The sequence below is a fragment of the Anomaloglossus baeobatrachus genome, chromosome 3 (genome assembly GCF_048569485.1).
Source record: "Anomaloglossus baeobatrachus isolate aAnoBae1 chromosome 3, aAnoBae1.hap1, whole genome shotgun sequence".
Lineage (NCBI taxonomy): Eukaryota > Metazoa > Chordata > Amphibia > Anura > Aromobatidae > Anomaloglossus > Anomaloglossus baeobatrachus.
The window spans coordinates 27,548,977-27,570,203 of NC_134355.1; the positions used below are offsets into that span (position 1 = coordinate 27,548,977).

Here is a 21,227-nt window from a genome sequence, read left to right on the forward strand (position 1 = left end):
ACTCACTGATCGGAGACCTGCTTTAACCAAGCGGCGCCAAAGTGGGAGAGCCTGCCACCGACTAAGGACGTGGCTGGAGCGGGCCGAGAGTCATGAGGAAGCTGCCTTAGTGGCAGAACCTCCTGCGGTCTTCTGCGGACGCGCTTTTGGGCGCCAGTTGGATTTCTGATCCTTGGCTGAGTTAGCGGACAAGGCGGAAGGCTTAGAGGATGAGCAGTTGGAGGAACGAAAGGAACGAAACCTCGATTGATTCCTACCCTGGGCGGGTTTCCTGGTCTTCGTTTGTGGCATGGAAGTACTCTTCCCGCCAGTAGCTTCTTTAATGATTTCATCCAGCTGTTCACCAAACAGCCGTGAACCAGCAAAAGGGAGCCCAGCAAGAAACTTCTTGGACGAAGCATCTGCTTTCCACTCTCGAAGCCACAAAATCCTGCGGATAACAAGAGAATTAGCTGAAGCCACCGCAGTGCGGTGAGCAGCCTCTAACATGGCAGACATGGCATAAGATGAAAAGGCTGAAGCCTGAGCAGTTAAGGTAACCATCTCAAGCATAGATTCCTTGGTGAGGGAATGCATCTCCTCTAGAGAAGCAGAGATGGCTTTGAGAGCCCACACTGCTGCAAAAGTCGGAGAAATCGCGGCCCCCGCAGCTTCATACACAGATTTGGCCAGAAGGTCAATCTGACGGTCAGTGGAATCCTTAAGTGAGGTGCCGTCAGCCACCGACACAACGGTCCGGGCTGATAGCCTAGACACCAGAGGGTCTACCTTTGGGGAGTGAGACCACTCCTTGACCACCTCAGATGGAAATGGAAACCGGTCATCAGAACCACGCTTTGGAAAGCGTTTGTCAGGGCAGGCCCTGGGTTTGGTCACAGCGGTCTGAAAACTGGAGTGGTTAAAGAACACACTCTTCACTCTCTTAGGCGAGGTAAACTGATGTTTTTCTGCCAAAGAGAGTTGTTCCTCTGACACTGGCGGATTGAGATCCAGTACAGAATTAATAGAAGCAATCAAGTCACTAAGATCTGAGTCACCCTCAGAGAAATCGATGGGATACATAGCCTCCGAGCCCCCAGTGAGGGCATCCTCCTCATCTTGAGAGTCAGCTCTTGAGACAGAGCCGTGGGATGGGGTGGGGGAGGAAACCCTGCGCCTTCTCTTAGGACGGGGTCTGGGATCAGATGATGAATCCTCCGTGAGCTCTGATGGACGGAGGTCAGAGGATAGGAGTCCTCTGTCAAGAGCATTAGAGGCACCCTGAGAGGGGCTGATGCATATTCAAAGTCCTGGACAAAAGTCCCATGGACTCAGCAAATGACTGGGATATGGACCTAGAAAAGGACTCTACCCAGGCCGGGGGTTCAATCATCAGAGACAGTCCGGGACAGCTGTCCCCTGGAGAGAGGGATTCTACCCAAGCCGGGGGTTCAGCCACCGGAGCCGCAGCAGCCTGAGAGACCACTGGGGGTGAGACTCCAGGCTGTGGCACCGCCAAGTTAGAGCAACCATCACAGTGTGGATAAATGCTCGGCTCAGGCAGCAGGAGCTTACATGCAGTGCATGCAGAATAAAGCTTTGGAGCCTTGCTCCTTGGATGAGACATGCTGCTGGAGTGGGGGGCTTTGCAGAGAATGAACACCAGGGAGAATATACAGAGGTCCACAACCGGAGACCGGCTGTGGCTTACCAGACTGCTGAGCGCGGTGTTGTGTGCCCTCCACATCCCGAAGCCCGGTCCCCCAGAGCGCACCACCTCAGCAGAGATGCAGAATGCAGGATGTCCCAGAGCAGGGTGAACTCTGCCTGAGAAATGGAGGGGGCGGGACTAGGGGCGTTCCTATAAAAGAGCGGGAACTGGAAGGCTATAGAGACCTGCCGGGAAGGAGGGACGCCCCAGCAGTGGGGAGTGTCCCTCCCCTGGGTAGAACGGCCGCTGGGAGAAGCCGAACCTGTCCCTCTGCATGAGTGACATGCGAGGGCAGGAAAACGAAACTAGGCCTCCGGCGAAGCCGGGGCCTAAATTTAAGCGGCGAGGCCGACAAGCAGGCACCATCGGCGCGGTTCTCAGGCAAAAGCTGGAGAACCCGCCGAAATGTTAAAAACAATCACATACAGCATACTCTCCCCTTACAATAAAGAACCGGGACCCCCAACATAAACGTCTCAGGTACTTAGCTGCTGAGACGCAGGGCCATGTCCCTGGGGGATGAGTGCTCCGGTCCAACAGAATCCTCAAGGGGCTGTGGATGGAGACCGGACTCCTGCCAGGCATGGAGACCATGCTGGCTCCCACTTCAAGCCAGAGCCCAGAAGGGATGGTGAAGGAGCGCGGCATGTAAGGCTCCAGCCTTGTAAATCAACCTTAACAACACCGCCGACACAGTGGGGTGAGAAGGGACATGCCGGGAGTCCAGACATGGACCCACTTTTCTTCAAACTCTTTCCAAAAGTCAAACAATCAGATGAGAATGCATGTGTGGATGTATGACCTCCTGAACACAAAGCGATAAACTGGCTACTGCTGGCTACCAGGGGGTGTATAAGCTCAGAGGGAGGAGCTACACTTTTAAGTGTAGTACTTTGTGTGTCCTCCGGAGGCAGAAGCTAAACACCCATGGTCTGGGTCTCCCAAAGGAACGATAAAGAAAAAGCCACTGCCTAGCCAATTGGCCACTAACCCCATCCCCATAAGAATTGTCACAGAAATAAGAACACATTTTAACAAACATTTTAGCGACCCCTTATAGGCATTTAAAGAGCACTTTTCACCAAATGTTTCATGTTGACCTGGAGAAATAAAATAACAGCGGTTGCAGAATATTGATTTTTTTTTTTTTTAATTTTGCCTTTCCATTGTGAAGATATTAGCTCCTTAAAGCACCATTCCAGCATTTAGTTGTTTTTTTCAGCGCTGATGTGGCTCTTTAAATGTAAGCCCCTTTCTCCCGGTTATATACACTCACCTTCCGGAATCTACACCACTTACTGACGCTATTCCGCGGCGCCATCTTTTGCCGCAACTTCTGACTGACCGGATGTTACGTCATAAGAGCTCAATGCATTTCTATGAGGACACAAGGCTCCCATTGAGATGTATTGTTTTTTTTTGATCTCCGGTGCGCTCCATGAAACACTGGAGCTGCCGGAAGGTCACAGACCAACCGGAGTGACGCTGGAATAAAAAGTGAGGCCCCCCCCCCCCCCCCCAAAAAAAAAAAAAAAAAAAGTATTAGACAGGGGTCTTTGATTTAAAGCACCACCCCAGCGGTGCAATAAAAAAAAAACATGGTAGAGTGGTGGTTTAGACTGCACAAAACATGACAAAACCCAAATAACGTGCCTAGTCAGGAACATGTGTTACTGGCCTGCTCCTAAATTGGTTGCAGATGTCCTCCCATCTTTATTATGGTGTATATGACTTTGCTGTATGATCCCAGTATACACAGCATAGGGATCCCACTGATTACTGCATTTCCGAGGTTTTTTTTTATATTGTGTTTTGGGTATAAATAAAAGAAGTTACCGTCACCTTCTTACATCAGACTAATGACCGTCATTAGTTACCTTTCTGCTTTGATACATATTCATATATAGACTTTCAGGTAAATGAGCAAAACTGACAAAAGGCAAAAAGTTAAAACCGATTCTCACCCGAATCTCACTTTCTTTAAGCTCCATGTCCGTCCCATCCTTAAACACCACAGAATAGAGCTGTTTGGAGGAGTCGAACGACACAATTCGCATTTCAAAGTAGAGACTGCTCCCCGGCCATTTCCCCATGGCGGTGTCTCCATTGCTGAACTTCCGGCTTGGCATTGTCAAAGTGTCCCTGCAAGAAAAGTGACAAATAATTACTTTTATAACATATTTACAGAACGTCAGGTATAAAATCCACCGGAAACAGAAGTCCTCCCTCATCTTTCTACAGGAAAGCACAAAGCTCACTACTAGAAGAGGTGGAAACATAAATGATACCGTCCGCACGGCTCTGAAAACCCTCTGTACAACCTGCCCCAAAATTCTCAAAAGTTCAATGCAGACAGATAAGGATTTTCACTAGTCCTTACAGACATGTAGAGGAAGGAAAAGCTGGATCTTAGGGGTACTTTGCACACTACGATATCGCAGGTGCGATGTCGGTGGGGTCACATCGAAAGTGGCGCACATCCGGCGTCGCAGTCGCTGTCGTATTGTGTAAATCCTTTTTGATACAATTAACAAGTGCAAAAGCGTTGTAATCGTATCATCGGTGTAGGGTCCGACATTTTCATAATTACGCTGCAGCGACGGTACAATGTTGGTCTTCGTTCCCCTGCGGCAGCACATCGCTGTGTGTGAAGCCGCAGGAGCGAGGAACATCCTCGCCGGCTATGCGGAAGGACAGAGGTGGGCGGGATGTTTATGTCCCGCTCATCTCCGCCCCTCCTCTTCTATTGGCCACCTGCCGTGACGTCGCTGTGACGCCGCACGACCCGCTCCCTTAGAAAGGAGGCGGGTCGCCGGCCAGAGCGACGTCGCAGGACAGGTGAGTACATGTGAAGCTGCCGTAGCGATAATGTTCGCTACGGCAGCGATCACAAGATATCGCTGCTGCGACGGGGGCGGGGACTATCGCGCTCGGCATCGCAAGCATCGGCTTGCGATGTCGTAGTGTGCAAAGTACCCCTTAGGCCTTGTTGACACACTGCATTTTTACCTGCGGTGGTTTTTGTGTGTTTTTGCTGCAGAAATTTCTTGAGAAAATGGTTGTAACTTTTCTGCAGAGATTCCCCAGCAAAACCTATGGAAAAAAAAAAAAAAATAGCTGTGCACACACTGCGTTTTTTTTCTCAAGAACATTCTTTCTGCAAAATTTCTTGAGAAAAAGAATGAGCGTGTCACTTTTCTGCAGGTACCTGCATTTTTTGCCATAGAAATGGTAAAAAAAAACCCAAAAAAAAAGACGCAGCGACCAACCTGCAGAAAAAAAGCATCAAAACGCGGTAAAAACGCATTCGGTTTTCAATGCGTTTTTCTTTGTCGCTCCATTGGGAGACCCAGACAATTGGGGTGTATAGGCTATGCCTCCGGAGGCCGCACAAAGTATTACACTCAAAAGTGTTAAGCCCCTCCCCTTCTGCCTATACACCCCCCGTGCTCCCACGGGCTCCTCAGTTTTTTTGCTTTGTGCGAAGGAGGCAGACCTGCACACATAGCTCCACAGATTGGTCAGCAGCAGCTGCTGACCATGTCGGATGGAAGAAAAGTGGGCCCATATAGGGCCCCCAGCATGCTCCCTTCTCACCCCACTCTTGTCGGCGGTGTTGTAAGGTTGAGGTATCCATTGCGGGTACGGAGGCTGGAGCCCACATGCTGTTTTTCCTTCCCCATCCCCCTCAGGGCTCTGGGCGAAGTGGGATCCTATCGGTCTCCAGGCAGAGACCGTGCTTCATCCACAACTCCTGTGGAGCCTGCTGGATAGGAGCCGGGTTCCGTTCAGGGACATGGCCCTGCTACTTGGAGGTACTCTGTATCCCTGTGGGGACAGCGCACAGCAACACTCCAGCTTTGCTGGGTGTGCTAGTGCACCGGGGACCGCGGCGCTGACCGGGTTAAACTGTGCCATTACACACTCAGCGTCGCTGAGTGTGTTTATATGTAGGGGCTACAGCGCTAACCGCCGCTGCCATGGGAAACTGCGGCGCGGCTGGGACTTGTAGTTCGCCGGGGACTTCGGCGCCGGCCGCGCTTTTACGGCGGCCAAGCTTATACTCGAGTCCCCGGCTTTCTTGCGGCCTAGTTTCCTTTTCTCCCGCCCTCAACCCTGACAGGCAGGGGAAGGGCGGGACGCTGCACAGAACGAGCAGCACTGAGGGCTGGAGTATGATTTGCATACTCCACCCCCCTCACTGTGCACAGTGTGAGCACCAGTTCCCGCACTCTCTGCCACGCCCACGGCTCCCTCCTCTCGTCAGGACGCCGCAGCCATTCCTGTCAGCTCCTCCGACGCTGCAGAGAGGGACAAACCCTGGGAGACCCAGACACGGTCTCTGGTGGCCTCACAACCGCTTTAGGCGGGTGGTAAGCAGCACCTGTTGGTGCTAGCCCCATGGTGCTGTAGTGTATTGATACATTATTTGTTTATAGTATATTCTTTACACTGTATGAGCACAGTTCATTCTGGCTATATACCCTATTGTGTTGCTCAGGGAAAACAATAGCATGGCGCCCACAAAAGGCAGGGGTGCCAAAACACAGACTTATTATGCTGCCTGCGCCGCTTGTACGACCCAGCTGCCGGCAGGTTCCACTGACTCTCATTGTGTGCAATGTTCGGCCCCTGTGGCACTTATTCAGCCAGAGCCTCTGCTAAGAGGGGCCCAGGGGGAGCCACCTGTTGACGCTGTTCAGGTGACAGGGACGGAGTTTGCAAAACTCTCTGAGACTATGGCTAAGATACTAGAAGCCTTGCAGTCCAGGCCGGTATCTCAGCACAGGGACTCTGTTGATTCTTTGTTCCCTGGCCCCCCTCAGTTGGACCAACAATGTCCTCCCGGGGTATCTCATACATCCCAGGCTGAGGGTTCTGACTTAGACCCCAGCCCCAGACCGACTAAGCGGGCTCGCTTAGAATTTCCCTCGACATCATATTGTTCAGGGTCTCAGCGGGGGGAATCTCTGGTTGATGATGCGGAGACAGCTGATCAGGATTCTGATCCTGAGGGCGCTCTCAATCTTAATACTCCAGATGGGGACGCCATAGTGAACGATCTTATTGCGTCCATCAATCAAATGCTGGATATTTCTCCCTCAGCTCCTCCGGCGGAGGAGTCAGCTTCTCAGCAGGAGAAATTCCGTTTCAGGTTCCCCAAGCGTACACCGAGTATGTTTCTAGACCACTCTGATTTCAGAGAGGCAGTCCAGAATCACCATGCTTGTCCAGATAAGCGTTTTTCGAAGCGCCTTAAGGATACACGTTATCCTTTTCCCCCTGACGTGGTTAAAGGTTGGACTCAGTGTCCCAAAGTGGATCCTCCAATCTCCAGACTGGCGGCTAGATCCATACTTGCAGTGGAAGATGGGGCCTCGCTCAAAGATGCCACTGACAGGCAGATGGAGCTCTGGTTAAAATCCATCTATGAAGCTATCGGAGCTTCTTTTGCCCCAGCATTCGCAGCCGTATGGGCGCTACAAGCTATCTCAGCAGGTCAAGCGCAAATTGAAGCAGCCACGTGCACGTCCGCGCCACAAGTGGCATCCATTACCACCCAGACCTCGGCATTTGCGTCTTACGCTATTAATGCTGTCCTGGACTCTGCGAGCCGTAAGGCGGTTGCGGCCGCCAATTCGGTGGTACTCCGCAGGGCCTTGTGGCTACGGGAATGGAAGGCAGATTCTGCTTCCAAAAAGCGCTTAACCAGTTTGCCAATTTCTGGCGACAGGCTGTTTGGCGAGCGTTTGGATGAAATCATCAAACAATCCAAGGGAAAGGATACATCCTTACCCCAGCCCAAACAGAACATACCCCAACAGAGGAGAGGGCAGTCGAGGTTTCGGTCCTTTCGGGGCGCGGACAGGTCCCAATTCTCCTCGTCCAAAAGGTCTCAGAAAGAACAAAGGAACTCTGATGCATGGCGGTCTAAGTCACGTCCTAAAAAGACCACCGGAGGCGCCGCTAACAAGGCGGCTTCCTCATGACTTTCGACCTCCTCTAGCAGCATCCTCGGTCGGTGGCAGGCTCTCCCGCTTTTGCGACACCTGGCTGCCACAAATAAAAGACCGCTGGGTGAGAGACATTCTGTCTCACTGTTACAAGATAGAGTTCACCTCTCGTCCCCCGACTCGATTCTTCAGGTCATCCCCGCCTCCCGAGCGAGCCGAGGCTCTTCTGCAGGCGCTGCGCACTCTGAAGGCAGAAGGAGTGGTGATCCCTGTTCCTCTCCAGCAACAGAACCACGGTTTTTACTCCAACTTGTTTGTGGTCCCAAAGAAGGACGGGTCTTTCCGCCCGGTCCTGGACCTGAAACTGCTCAACAAACACGTAAAAACCAGACGGTTCAGGATGGAATCCCTCCGCTCCGTCATCGCATCAATGTCCCAAGGAGATTTCCTTGCATCGATAGATATCAAGGATGCTTATCTCCACGTACCGATTGCTCCAGAGCACCAGCGCTTCTTGCGCTTCGCCATAGGAAACGAACACCTGCAATTCGTGGCACTGCCGTTCGGCCTGGCAACAGCCCCACGGGTTTTTACCAAGGTTATGGCTACTGTAGTAGCGCTCCTACACTCGCAGGGTCACTCGGTGATCCCGTACTTGGACGATCTGCTGATCAAGGCACCCTCTCTAGAGGCATGCCAACGCAGCCTCGACGCTACCCTGGAGACTCTCCAGGGTTTCGGGTGGATCATCAATTTTCCAAAGTCAAATCTGACACCGGCCCAATCGCTGACATATCTTGGCATGGAGTTTCATACCCTCTCAGCGATAGTGAAGCTTCCGCTGATCAAGCAGCAGTCACTACAGAAAGGGGTACAATCTCTCCTTCAAGGCCAGTCACACCCCTTGAGGCGCCTCATGCACTTCCTAGGGAAGATGGTGGCAGCAATGGAGGCAGTCCCTTTCGCGCAGTTTCACCTGCGTCCCCTTCAATGGGACATCCTACGCAAATGGGACAGGAAACCGACGTCCCTCGACAGGACCGTCTCCCTCTCTCAGGCGACCAAAGCTTCCCTTCGGTGGTGGCTTCTTCCCACTTCATTATCGAAGGGGAAATCCTTCCTACCCCCATCCTGGGAAGTAGTCACGACGGACGCGAGTCTGTCAGGGTGGGGAGCGGTTTTTCTCCACCACAGGGCTCAGGGTACGTGGACCCAGCAAGAGTCCTCGCTTCAGATCAATGTTCTGGAAATACGGGCAGTGTATCTTGCCCTGAAAGCGTTCCAGCAGTGGCTGGAGGGCAAGCAGATCCGAATTCAGTCGGACAATTCCACAGCGGTGGCATACATCAACCACCAAGGCGGCACACGCAGCCGGCAAGCCTTCCAGGAAGTCCGGCGGATTTTGATGTGAGTGAAAGCCACGGCCTCCACCATATCCGCAGTTCACATCCCAGGCGTGGAAAACTGGGAAGCAGATTATCTCAGTCGCCAGGGCATGGACGCAGGGGAATGGTCCCTTCACCCGGACGTGTTTCAGGAGATCTGTTGCCGCTGGGGGGTGCCGGACGTCGACCTCATGGCGTCCCGGCACAACAACAAGGTACCGACGTTCATGGCACGGTCTCAAGATTCCAGAGCTCTGGCGGCAGACGCCTTAGTTCAGGATTGGTCGCAGTTTCAGCTCCCTTATGTGTTTCCTCCGCTGGCACTGTTGCCTAGAGTGTTACGCAAGATCAGGGCCGACTGCCGCCGCGTCATCCTCGTCGCTCCAGACTGGCCGAGGCGGTCGTGGTACCCGGATCTGTGGCATCTCACGGTCGGCCAACCGTGGGCACTACCAGACCGACCAGACTTGCTATCTCAAGGGCCGTTTTTCCATCTGAATTCTGCGGCCCTCAACCTGACTGTGTGGCCATTGAGTCCTGGATCCTAGCGTCTTCAGGGTTATCTCAAGACGTCATTGCCACTATGAGACAGGCTAGGAAACCAACGTCCGCCAAGATCTATCACAGGACGTGGAAATTTTTTCTGTCATGGTGCTCTGTTCAGGGTTTTTCTCCCTGGCCATTTGCATTACCTACTTTTCTGTCCTTCCTTCAATCTGGACTGGAAAAGGGTTTGTCGCTCGTCTCCCTTAAGGGACAAGTCTCAGCGCTCTCTGTGTTTTTCCAGAAGCGCCTAGCCAGACTTCCACAGGTACGCACGTTCCTGCAGGGGGTTTGTCACATCGTTCCTCCTTACAAGCGGCCGTTAGAACCCTGGGATCTGAACAGGGTGCTGATGGTTCTTCAGAAACCACCATTCGAGCCAATGAGAGATATTTCCCTCTCACGACTTTCGCAGAAAGTGGTTTTTCTAGTAGCAGTCACTTCTCTTCGGAGAGTGTCTGAGCTAGCAGCGTTGTCGTGCAAAGCCCCTTTCCTGGTGTTTCACCAGGACAAGGTGGTTCTACGTCCGGTTCCGGAATTTCTCCCTAAGGTGGTATCCCCCTTTCATCTCAATCAGGATATTTCCTTACCTTCTTTTTATCCTCATCCCGCTCACCAATGTGAAAAGGATTTGCACTTGTTAGATTTGGTGAGAGCACTCAGACTCTACATTTCTCGTACGGCGCCCCTGCGCCGCTCGGATGCACTCTTTGTCCTTGTCGCTGGCCAGCGTAAAGGGTCACAGGCTTCCAAATCAACCCTGGCTCGGTGGATCAAGGAGCCAATTATCGAAGCTTACCGTTCGGCTGGGCTTCCGGTTCCCTCAGGGCTGAAGGCCCATTCTACCAGAGCCGTGGGCGCGTCCTGGGCTTTGAGGCACCAGGCTACGGCTCAGCAGGTGTGTCAGGCGGCTACCTGGTCGAGCCTGCACACTTTCACGAAGCACTATCAAGTGCATACCTATGCTTCGGCGGATGCCAGCCTAGGTAGACGAGTCCTTCAGGCGGCGGTTGCCCACCTGTAGGAAAGGGCCGTTTTACGGCTCTCTTACGAGGTATTATTTTACCCACCCAGGGACTGCTTTTGGACGTCCCAATTGTCTGGGTCTCCCAATGGAGCGACAAAGAAGAAGGGAAAAAGGACTTTGCACTTGCATTCAAAAGAAGGGAATTTTGTTTACTTACCGTAAATTCCTTTTCTTCTAGCTCCAATTGGGAGACCCAGCACCCGCCCCTGTTTTTTTGTGTACACATGTTGTTCATGTTGAATGGTTTCAGTTCTCCGATATTCCTTCGGATTGAAGTTACTTTAAACCAGTTTATAATTCTTTTTCCTCCTTCTTGCTTTTGCACCAAAACTGAGGAGCCCGTGGGAGCACGGGGGGTGTATAGGCAGAAGGGGAGGGGCTTAACACTTTTGAGTGTAATACTTTGTGCGGCCTCCGGAGGCATAGCCTATACACCCTAATTGTCTGGGTCTCCCAATTGGAGCTAGAAGAAAAGGAATTTACGGTAAGTAAACAAAATTCCCTTCTTTTGAATGCAAGTGCAAAGTCCTTTTTCTATTGTGAACAGAGCCTTAGGGACAAAATGTGAAATCTGTATTTTAAAAAAAAAAAAGTGAATTTTAGGGCACAGAGTGCGGTGTGATAACCCTCTTCACCGCAGGCTATGGCGGTATTTATACCTGTAACTATAGTAGAGGAGCAAATCCTAGTATTTCTTCTACTAACAGCCTTAAGAATGCTTGATTTTTTTGCAGGACGAGCTGTAATTCTGAATAAACACCATTCATTTTACTATATAGTTTGGTAAAAATTACAAAAGATTTGAGGCTCCTCCTGCTCCGGTCTCAGCCTCTTTCTCCCACTCAGAATCAACAAGGCCACCTGACTCCCCGCAAAGAGGACATGACAGCCCCAACACCAACGTCACAGAGCATCTCCACACTGTCCCATGTAAGTGTACAGCGCTCCATCTCCCAAACATGAAGAGAAAGAGGATATACCCCGCTACACACCCATGAGCCCTGGCCCTGAACTACAGCATTTCAAAATTCCTGGCCTTTGAAATGCTGCCACACCGGCTGATGTCTGTGGCTGTCCTGCAGTACACTGCTCCCAGCCACCACTACTTTTCCATGTATTCCACCCCTGCCCTCTATACATGTTGTGGACCACATCAGGTGTGGCAAGGTGCACATAACCACCGATAGATGGACCAGTAAGCATGGGTAGGGACGTTATATCTCCCGAACTGTCCACTGGGTAAATGCAGTAGCAGCTGGGCCAGAGTTGGAAGGTGTTCTAGCGCATGTCCCACCACCGAGGATTGCTCCACATTTCTCTGTCCGTGTTGCCTCCTCCACCGCCTCCTCATCCGGGTAGAGTAAGACCTGCAAGACCAGGTTCAGCACAGCCAGGAGGAAAAGACAGCAGGCTGTTCTGAAGCTCATCTGTCTAGGGGCATTTCCCAGAGGGGCATTGCAGCTATAAATCCCCTTACTGGCAGCCAGACTGGCTTGCAAAGCCTCCTTAAGGAGAAGAGTGTTCCCTCGTGGTCCCCACATAGCTTCTCACAAGCCATACTTTGCACTGACGAGGGGCAAGCACCCCGAAACACCGTGTCTGCAAATTGGGATTCTGATCTGGCATAAATCCTAAGTCATATTGCAAAGGATTGTTAAAAATCCACTTTTGACTTTTAGGATTGCTATTTCCAATAGGTGGCGCTGCGCTAGAGTTTGTCTCCTTTCCTGGAGAGACAATCTGTCTAGGGAAGAAATCCCAGAAGCTCTGGACGGGAATCAAATAACAGAGAGGAGTGGTTGTTGCTGGTGAACCTCAAGGCAGAGGTGTGCGATGAGCGAAACCTCATTTCAGCTCTTAGCCTAGGCAGTTTGATACATCCCTTGCCTGGTGCATGTGCCGACTTTGGTGTTAGAGATTCCAGAAAAGTTACCCACATCGGTCAGAGCGGCTGTGTGCACTTTGTGCGTTCTCACTCTGCAGTACAGTCACTTCACCCTCCCCCGCTCACTACCTCACATGCAACGTACCAGCAAGGTGGAACGCCAGGTTGCATATGCTGGAGACTGTACGAGCAGCCGATAATGGGTTGTCCGCTTCAGCAGGCACAGGTGAGTCGCTCTGCTGAACACCATCACTCTACCACCACCAAGTGGGCCTCTATGTGGGGCCTGTGTGATGTGGTGCCCTGCTTCGAATATGCCACCAACATGGCCAGCGCTGAAGACTCCATCATCAGTGTTACTATCCAGCTTTGTATGCCTGCTTGAAAAACGCCTGAGGCCATGATTGATGAGGTGGTGGCACAGGAGGAAAAGGAGCAGGCACAGGTAAAACTGACAATTATCAGGGCTATCGTCCACACAGGGCTCAGAGGATGGGTTCCTGTACAGACAGCGGGCATGTACACAGGTTTCCAGCCAGGAGACAGTTATGGAGTATGAGGAACCATCTTCACACAGGGTGACAATGAAATTTGCTCAGGGCCATCACTGGTGCGTGGCTGGGGAGATACAGAGGACCCAGCCCACACACCTCCGACCAAGGACAGCATGTCTTTACCTCTTAGTACTTCTGAACTATTACATGCTGCTATGCATGCACGAAGACTGCAGAGTTGCCCGGATTGTGACCAGTGTAGATTACTGGGTGACGACACTGCTAGATCCACGCTGCAAGGACAAGCTACTATCCTTACTTCCGTCACAGGAGCGGGATTGCAAAATGTGTGAATACAAGCGCACACTGGTAGAAGCAAGACTAATGTCGTCCCCACCTGACAGCATGGGCTCAGTGGAAGCACAAGGCAGGCAAGGAGGAAAAAGTGCCCAACGCAGCAGGTGCGCCGGAAGAGAGGGTTATCATGGCCGAAATGTGAAAAAGACTATATTACTTACCGGTAATGGGATTTTCCTGAGTCCACGACAGCACCCACGAGAGAGGGATCCGCCCCCTTCAGGACAGGAAACCTACAGATAAAAAAGGGGCAGTCCCCCTCCCTCATCAGTTGGTTGCAGAGAACCGGGAGAGGAACCGCCAAGGAATGAATATACAAAATAGACAACTCCCCGGACACCAAAAAAGGTGAAAAAACAAACCAGAAAGGGCAGGGGTGTAAAGGGTGCTGTCGTGGACTCAGGAAAATCCCATTACCGGTAAGTAATATAGTCTTTTCCTTTCGTCACGACAGCACCCACGAGAGACTTAGAGAGATTACACTCAGAGGGTGGGAAAAAAACAGCGCGAAGGGCCAAGCCACCAACGGAAGACAGGTGAAGAACAGAGGCCAGCCGGCAGAGCCCGAAAAGGCGGACGGAGAAGACCAGGGCGCAGCCGTACAATACCAGCGATGGAGACACCGGCCAGAACCACCCAACGCTCAGAAGAAGGAACCGACACCGAGGAGGCCAGAGGGACTCGCCGCACCGCAGACAATGGGGAACAGCATCCCACAGCCATCGGGACAAGGGACGGCACGCCAAGCGAGGACCACAGTCGGAATCCTGAAAGACAAGAACAAATTACAAAGACCAACCTCCCCCGCCAAGGGGCCGACCGAGTGACAGAGGCGAGGACAGAGCCCCACGAAACGAAGGAACGGAGAAAATACCCCGCGCGGGAAGAACCCAAGACACCTCGCGCAGCAGGAGAACAACCGGGACCGGAACGCCCCAAGGAGGGAAGGACCAACGGACAGTGTCGGACAGGCACAAACACGCCCAGGAGAGGCAAGGGCGACCAAGATACAGAGGAACAGGCACAGCACCGCGCTGGACGAGGAGGAGAAGAGACCCAGAGGAGAAGCAGGAAGCCCGAGGCGCCAGGCCAGGCGGAAGGTCAGGGAGGCGCAAGACCGCAGAGGCGCAAGGCAGGAGCGCCGTAAGGAGCAAGCACCAAAGTGCAAGACCCAGAGACGCAGGAGGAGAGCACAGGCCCACACGACCAGGAGGGACCGAGGCACAGAGGCCCCGAGGCACAGAAGCAAAGGCGCAGGATGCACAGAGCCCAAGAGGCACAGAGCCCAAGAGGCACAGAGCCCAAGAGGCACAGAGCCCAAGAGGCACAGGGTCCAAGAGGCACAGGGTCCAAGAGGCACAGGGTCCAAGAGGCACAGGGTCCAAGAGGCACAGGGTCCAAGAGGCACAGGGTCCAAGAGGCACAGGGTCCAAGAGGCACAGAGTCCAAGAGGCCCAGAGGCCCCGAGGCCCAGAGACCCAGAGGCAGAGAGGCGAAGAGGCACAGATGCACAGAGGCGAAAAAGGCATAGAGGCCAAGAGGCACAGAGGCACGGATGCCAAGAAGGAAGAGGCATCGAGGCCCAGAGGCCAAGAGGCCCAGACGCACAAGGGCCAAGACGACAAAGACCAAGCGGCACAGAAGCCCCGAGGCACAGAAGCCCCGAGGCACAGAAGCCCAGAGGCACAGAAGCCCAGAGGCACAGAAGCCCAGAGGCACAGAAGCCCAGAGGCACAGAAGCCCAGAGGCACAGAAGTCCCGAAGCAGGAGACAGAGGCCCAGAGGCACATAGGCCAAGAGGCACAGAGGCCAAGAGGCACAGAGGCCAAGAGGCACAGAGGCCAAGAGGCACCGAGGCCAAGAGGCACCGAGGCCAAGAGGCACCGAGGGCAGGAGACACAGAGGCCCGAGGCCAGGAGGCCCAGAAGCAGGGGGTCCAGAGGCACAGAGGCACGGGGCCCCGAGGTCCAAGGCCGGGAAGGCCAGGAAACCAGAGGCCCAGAAGCCACAAAGGCCAGAAAAAGCCAGGGGGCCCAGAGACCGGGAAGGCCGGAGGCCAGGAAGCAAGGAAGCACAGAGGCCAGGAGGCCACAGAGGCAGGCGGCCAGGAGCACAAGGCACATAGGCCCGAGGCCAGGAGGCACCGAGGCCAGGAGGCACCGAGGCCAAGGCAGAGAAGCCCGAAGCCAGGAGGAACAGAGGCCCAAGGCCAGGAGGCACAGAGGCCCAAGGCCAAGAGGCACCGAGGGACAGAGGCACGCGGACAGGAAGCACGAGGCCAAGAAGCACGAGACCCAGAGCACGAGGCCCGGAAGCACGAAACCAAGGAGCACGAGACCAGGAGGTACCGAGGACCGAGGCCCTGAACACAGAAGTCCGGAGGCCCCGAGGCTACACGGGCTCAGGAGGCCACACGGGCTCAGGAGGCCACACGGGCTCAGGAGGCCACACGGGCTCAGGAGGCCACACGGGCTCAGGAGGCCACACGGGCTCAGGAGGCCACACGGGCTCAGGAGGCCACACGGGCGCAGAAGGCCACACGGGCGCAGAAGGCCACACGGGCGCAGAAGGCCACACGGGCGCAGAAGGCCACACGGGCGCAGAAGGCCACACGGGCGCAGAAGGCCACACGGGCGCAGAAGGCCACACGGGCGCAGAAGGCCAAACAGGCACCACCGAGGCAAACAGGCACCACCGAGGCAAACAGGCACCACCGAGGCAAACAGGCACCACCGAGGCAAACAGGCACCACCGAGGCAAACAGGCACCACCGAGGCAAACAGGCACCACCGAGGCAAACAGGCACCACCGAGGCAAACAGGCACCACCGAGGCAAACAGGCACCACCGAGGCAAACAGGCACCACCGAGGCAAACAGGCACCCGAGGCAAACAGGTACCGCAGCAAACAGGCCCCGAGACAAACAGGCAGAAGGGCCAAGAAGCCAGGAGGCCCCGAGGCCACAAAAGCCAGGAGGCCAGGTGGCCACAGAAGGCAGGAGGTCCGGAGGCCACAGAAGCCAGGAGGCCCGGAGGCCACAGAAGCCAGGAGGCCCGAGGCCACAGAAGCCAGGAGGCCACCAGAAGGCCACAGAAGCCAGGAGGCCACCAGAAGGCCACAGAAGCCAGGAGGCCACCAGAAGGCCACAGAAGCCAGGAGGCCACCAGAAGGCCACAGAAGCCAGGAGGCCACCAGAAGGCCACAGAAGCCAGGAGGCCACCAGAAGGCCACAGAAGCCAGGAGGCCACCAGAAGGCCACAGAAGCCAGGAGGCCACCAGAAGGCCACAGAAGCCAGGAGGCCACCAGAAGGCCACAGAAGCCAGGAGGCCACCAGAAGGCCACAGAAGCCAGGAGGCCACCAGAAGGCCACAGAAGCCAGGAGGCCACCAGAAGGCCACAGAAGCCAGGAGGCCACCAGAAGGCCACAGAAGCCAGGAGGCCACCAGAAGGCCACAGAAGCCAGGAGGCCACCAGAAGGCCACAGAAGCCAGGAGGCCACCAGAAGGCCACAGAAGCCAGGAGGCCACCAGAAGGCCACAGAAGCCAGGAGGCCACCAGAAGGCCACAGAAGCCAGGAGGCCACCAGAAGGCCACAGAAGCCAGGAGGCCACCAGAAGGCCACAGAAGCCAGGAGGCCACCAGAAGGCCACAGAAGCCAGGAGGCCACCAGAAGGCCACAGAAGCCAGGAGGCCACCAGAAGGCCACAGAAGCCAGGAGGCCACCAGAAGGCCACAGAAGCCAGGAGGCCACCAGAAGGCCACAGAAGCCAGGAGGCCACCAGAAGGCCACAGAAGCCAGGAGGCCACCAGAAGGCCACAGAAGCCAGGAGGCCACCAGAAGGCCACAGAAGCCAGGAGGCCACCAGAAGGCCACAGAAGCCAGGAGGCCACCAGAAGGCCACAGAAGCCAGGAGGCCACCAGAAGGCCACAGAAGCCAGGAGGCCACCAGAAGGCCACAGAAGCCAGGAGGCCACCAGAAGGCCACAGAAGCCAGGAGGCCACCAGAAGGCCACAGAAGCCAGGAGGCCACCAGAAGGCCACAGAAGCCAGGAGGCCCGAGGCCACAGAAGCCAGGAGGCCACCAGAAGGCAAGAGGTCCGGAGGCCACACAGGCCCGGAGGCCACAGAGGCCAGGGCCAGGACACAGAGGCCAGGAGGACACCGGAACCAGGAGGCCACATAGGCCAGGCGGCCACAGGGGCCAGGACCACAGGGCCAAGGTCCACCGAGGCCAGGAGGCCATAGGAGTCAGGAGGACACAGGGGCCCAGGAGCTCAGAGGCAGGAGGCACAGAGGCCACCGAGTACAGACCCAGAGGGCACCCCGGCGCACACCCCAGGGCAGACACCACCAGGACGCCGGCCACAGCACAGCAGGAGGGACGCCGCCGGCAGAGGAACTGACCGAGAAGGGGAGCAATCCCCGGACAGAAGGGCAGGGGGAAGGGCTGGCAGAGATCGACAGCCGAGCCCCCCCCTGAACCGCAAAAGCAGGAGCACAGCATTTGGGACACCGACGCTGGACGCAGCAGGCCCAGCGCATAGGCCACACAGGCGGTGAAGACGCCGGCACGCGTCAGGGAGAGGCACTGGCCCGACCGCCATGTACTCACCCGCACCGCAGCGACCGGCCCGGATGGAGGGGACCACGGGCTTCACTAGGAACCTTCCCGGCCGCTCCCCCGGAAGAGCTCCTGTATTACATCCGGGTCACTGGAGCAGGGAAGCGTGCACCTTCGACGCGGCAGGGCCCCCCCTGCCGCGCACACGTCTGGGAGAAGCACACCCTGCTGCAGGCGTCATATCTCCCGGAGGCAAAGCCGGGCAGGAGAAAGAGGACGAGGTGCACCGGAGGACGGAGTCCACGAGGGGAGCTCCACCGACCGTGCTTCCGGATCCAGAGCTCCGCCGTTCCCTAGGAGACCGCACGGACTCAACAGGACCCAGGCACTGCAGGTTCCTCTCCATGCAGGACAGGAAACCAACTGATGAGGGAGGGGGACTGCCCCTTTTTTATCTGTAGGTTTCCTGTCCTGAAGGGGGCGGATCCCTCTCTCGTGGGTGCTGTCGTGACGAAAGGAAAAATAAAAAATCATCAAGAGCACACAGTCCGGGTCCGCCCATCACTAGTCATTACCACATACACTTGTTTGCAGTGCAATGGTCTTGTATAAAACCATTTTGCAGCCCTTCCTTACAACCATTTTACAGCACAGAGTTCCAGGTGTTTATTGACTTGTATGGAGTTCAGGGTCAAGTTCGAGGATTGAATCAAACTTTTAAACAAACTTATCCTCTGGCGATCATTAATGACTATAGTGATCGCAGCCGAGGCTGTAAGGGCCGGGTTTTCTGCATATAGCTTATGGCGATCATTAATGTCTATAGTGATGGCAGCCGAGGCTGTAAGGGCCGGGCTTTCTGCATATAGCTTATGGCGATCATTAATGACTATAGTGATGGCAGCCGAGGCTGTAAGGGCCGGGCTTTCTGCATATAGCTTATGGCGATCATTAATGACTATAGTGATCGCAGTCGAGGCTGTAAGGGCCGGGCTTTCTGCATATAGCTTATGGCGAGGATTAATGACTATAGTGATGGCAGCCGAGGCTGTAAGGGCCGGGCTTTCTGCATATAGCTTATGGCGAGCATTAATGACTATAGTGATGGCAGCCGAGGCTGTAAGGGCCGGGCTTTCTGCATATAGCTTATGGCGAGCATTAATGACTATAGTGATCGCAGCCGAGGCTGTAAGGGCCGGGCTTTCTGCATATAGCTTATGGCGAGCATTAATGACTATAGTGATCGCAGCCGAGGCTGTAAGGGCCGGGCTTTCTGCATATAGCTTATGCTCAGTACAGAATATAAAGGATTTGAAAATGTTTTCATCGTTGGCATATCACTCATGTTTCCATCCTGTGAATTTCATGATTTCACGACTTTCCTGTCTTGGTGTCGCAAGGTCAATGCGGCGTTTGCATAAGCGCATATTATACATATACTTTGTATACTTATGCTGTAAAATTAACCCTTTTAACTCCCATCAGTTCATGGGGGGACAATGGTGGTCTCCAGGCTGCCTGTACTGGGGTATAAGGGGTTCACATATACCTTTTTATAACCATCCATGCAATTTCTACATTTTTGGGGGTAGAACTATGACCATCCGTTCAAATGACACTTTTACTACAAATAAATCAAAAAGTCTGACCCATAATTCCAATAGGTGTGAACGGGGGCCAGCTGAAAATACAATAAAACTACAAAAATACATACAGCTGCACCCAAGATGCTAAAATATGCTTCACTGAATAAGGGAACTCAGGTATTACATTACTACTAAAAACTGATCTCCTCATCTCCGGTCGGTGGGTGTAGACTACTGGGGAGAAGCCATCCTTTTGATTTGCATAGTGTCAGCCTCCCAGAGCCAGCAGCATACACCCATGGTTTCCTGTGTACCACAATGAAGCGATAGAGAAATACATACAGCTGCACCCAAAACGCTAAAATATGCTACACTGAATACGGGAACTCAGGTATTACATTACTACTATAGGAAATTTTTTTTTTTTTTTGGGGAGGGAGGGGGGGATACTTTGCATACGTATTGGTGAGCCTGATAACCGTGGTTAATCGGCGTCACAGGCATTGGCCATTACATAAGCGAAGTATCTCTTTTCTTAAAAAAAAATATTCCTATAGCAGCAATGCAACACCAGAGTGCCTAAGGCTGCTTTCACACCTCCGGTTTTAGCAGAGCCGGCCAATCCGGCTCTAAAACCTATGCAACGGATGCGGCGACAAAACCACATCCTTTGCATAAGTTTTTGACATGCGGCCCGTACGGTTTTTGCAGCTTGCGGCAGGCTACTGAGCATGCGCAGTGGAAAAAAAAACGCATGCGGATGCCGGATGCGGTGTTTGCCGCAGGACGCCGCCCATAGGCATGCATTGCAAATCGCATGCGTTTTTTTTGCCGGACAAAAAAAAAAACCGTGCCAGGCAACGCTCCATCCGGCCGCCGCATCAGCTAAATCTGCCACATGCGGCAAAAACCAGACGGAACGCAAGCCCATGCGGCACAATACGGCACTAATGTAAGTCTATGCAAAAAAAAAAACCCGCAACCGGCGGCAAAAAAAAACAAAAAAACTTGCGATTTTTCTGCAGAGCGCCGTATTGTGCCGCACTGCAAAAACCGGATGTGTGAAAGCAGCCTTATTCGAGGTAGCATATTTTACCATTTTGAGTGCAGCTGTATGTATTTTTGTAGCTTATTTTTTCACTGTGGGAAAGTTATTGTGAACCTGTGTTGCATATTTCAGACGGCACTGAAGTCTATACGGAAAGTCATCCAAAATGAGCAATATACAGAAAGTACATTGCAGAAAGAATTCCTTGAATGGAAAATATACATGGGGATTATCATACATGATGGCAGATTTCCCCCACCCTCATAGGAGCACAAAATATAAGTTTTATGTAGACTATTTTCCATTACAAAGATACGCCAGATGTGAAATTGGCCCTAGGGTCTTCTCTCACCACCACCAGGGCGGTTACGTCAGCCTCCAGGAGAGCAGCAGGCACCTCGCAATTCCCAGCAATGTTTGCAGCAGGGCTCCGCTTTCCATATGGATGTGTCGGTGCCCTGCTGCGCTCACGGCAGACTCTCCCCAGAAGCCCTATATGTGGCAGGCCAGGCTCAGTATACAGCACAGATGTGGACCATGTCGGTCTGTACACTGTCTATAGGACTTCTAATGTGCAAATGTTCCTGTACATTTTTTTTTCCAGGATACCGAAAAGCATAAAGGATACCAAGTCATTCCATTTGAAATAATCCAAATCTACATTATTTTTTTTCTTACCCGACATCTTAGGATAT

The 21,227-nt window shown here is 53.8% G+C and overlaps 1 protein-coding gene across 2 annotated transcripts in view; it reads right to left on the minus strand.

Moving 5' to 3' along the window:
* The window catches only part of LBR (lamin B receptor), a 183,249-nt gene that overhangs the window by 144,034 nt on the left and 17,988 nt on the right, over positions 1 to 21,227 (minus strand). Inside the window, exons 1-2 of one of the 2 annotated variants that reach the window (XM_075339084.1) lie at positions 13,497 to 13,523; positions 3,655 to 3,832 (exon numbers count right to left, since the gene is read on the minus strand). In XM_075339084.1, the coding sequence (XP_075195199.1) occupies positions 3,655 to 3,819 (165 nt within the window). In that variant the 5' untranslated portion in view covers positions 3,820 to 3,832; positions 13,497 to 13,523. Of the gene's footprint in view, positions 1 to 3,654; positions 3,833 to 13,496; positions 13,524 to 21,227 lie in introns of those variants that run through there. The other variant, XM_075339083.1, reaches the window with a different exon arrangement.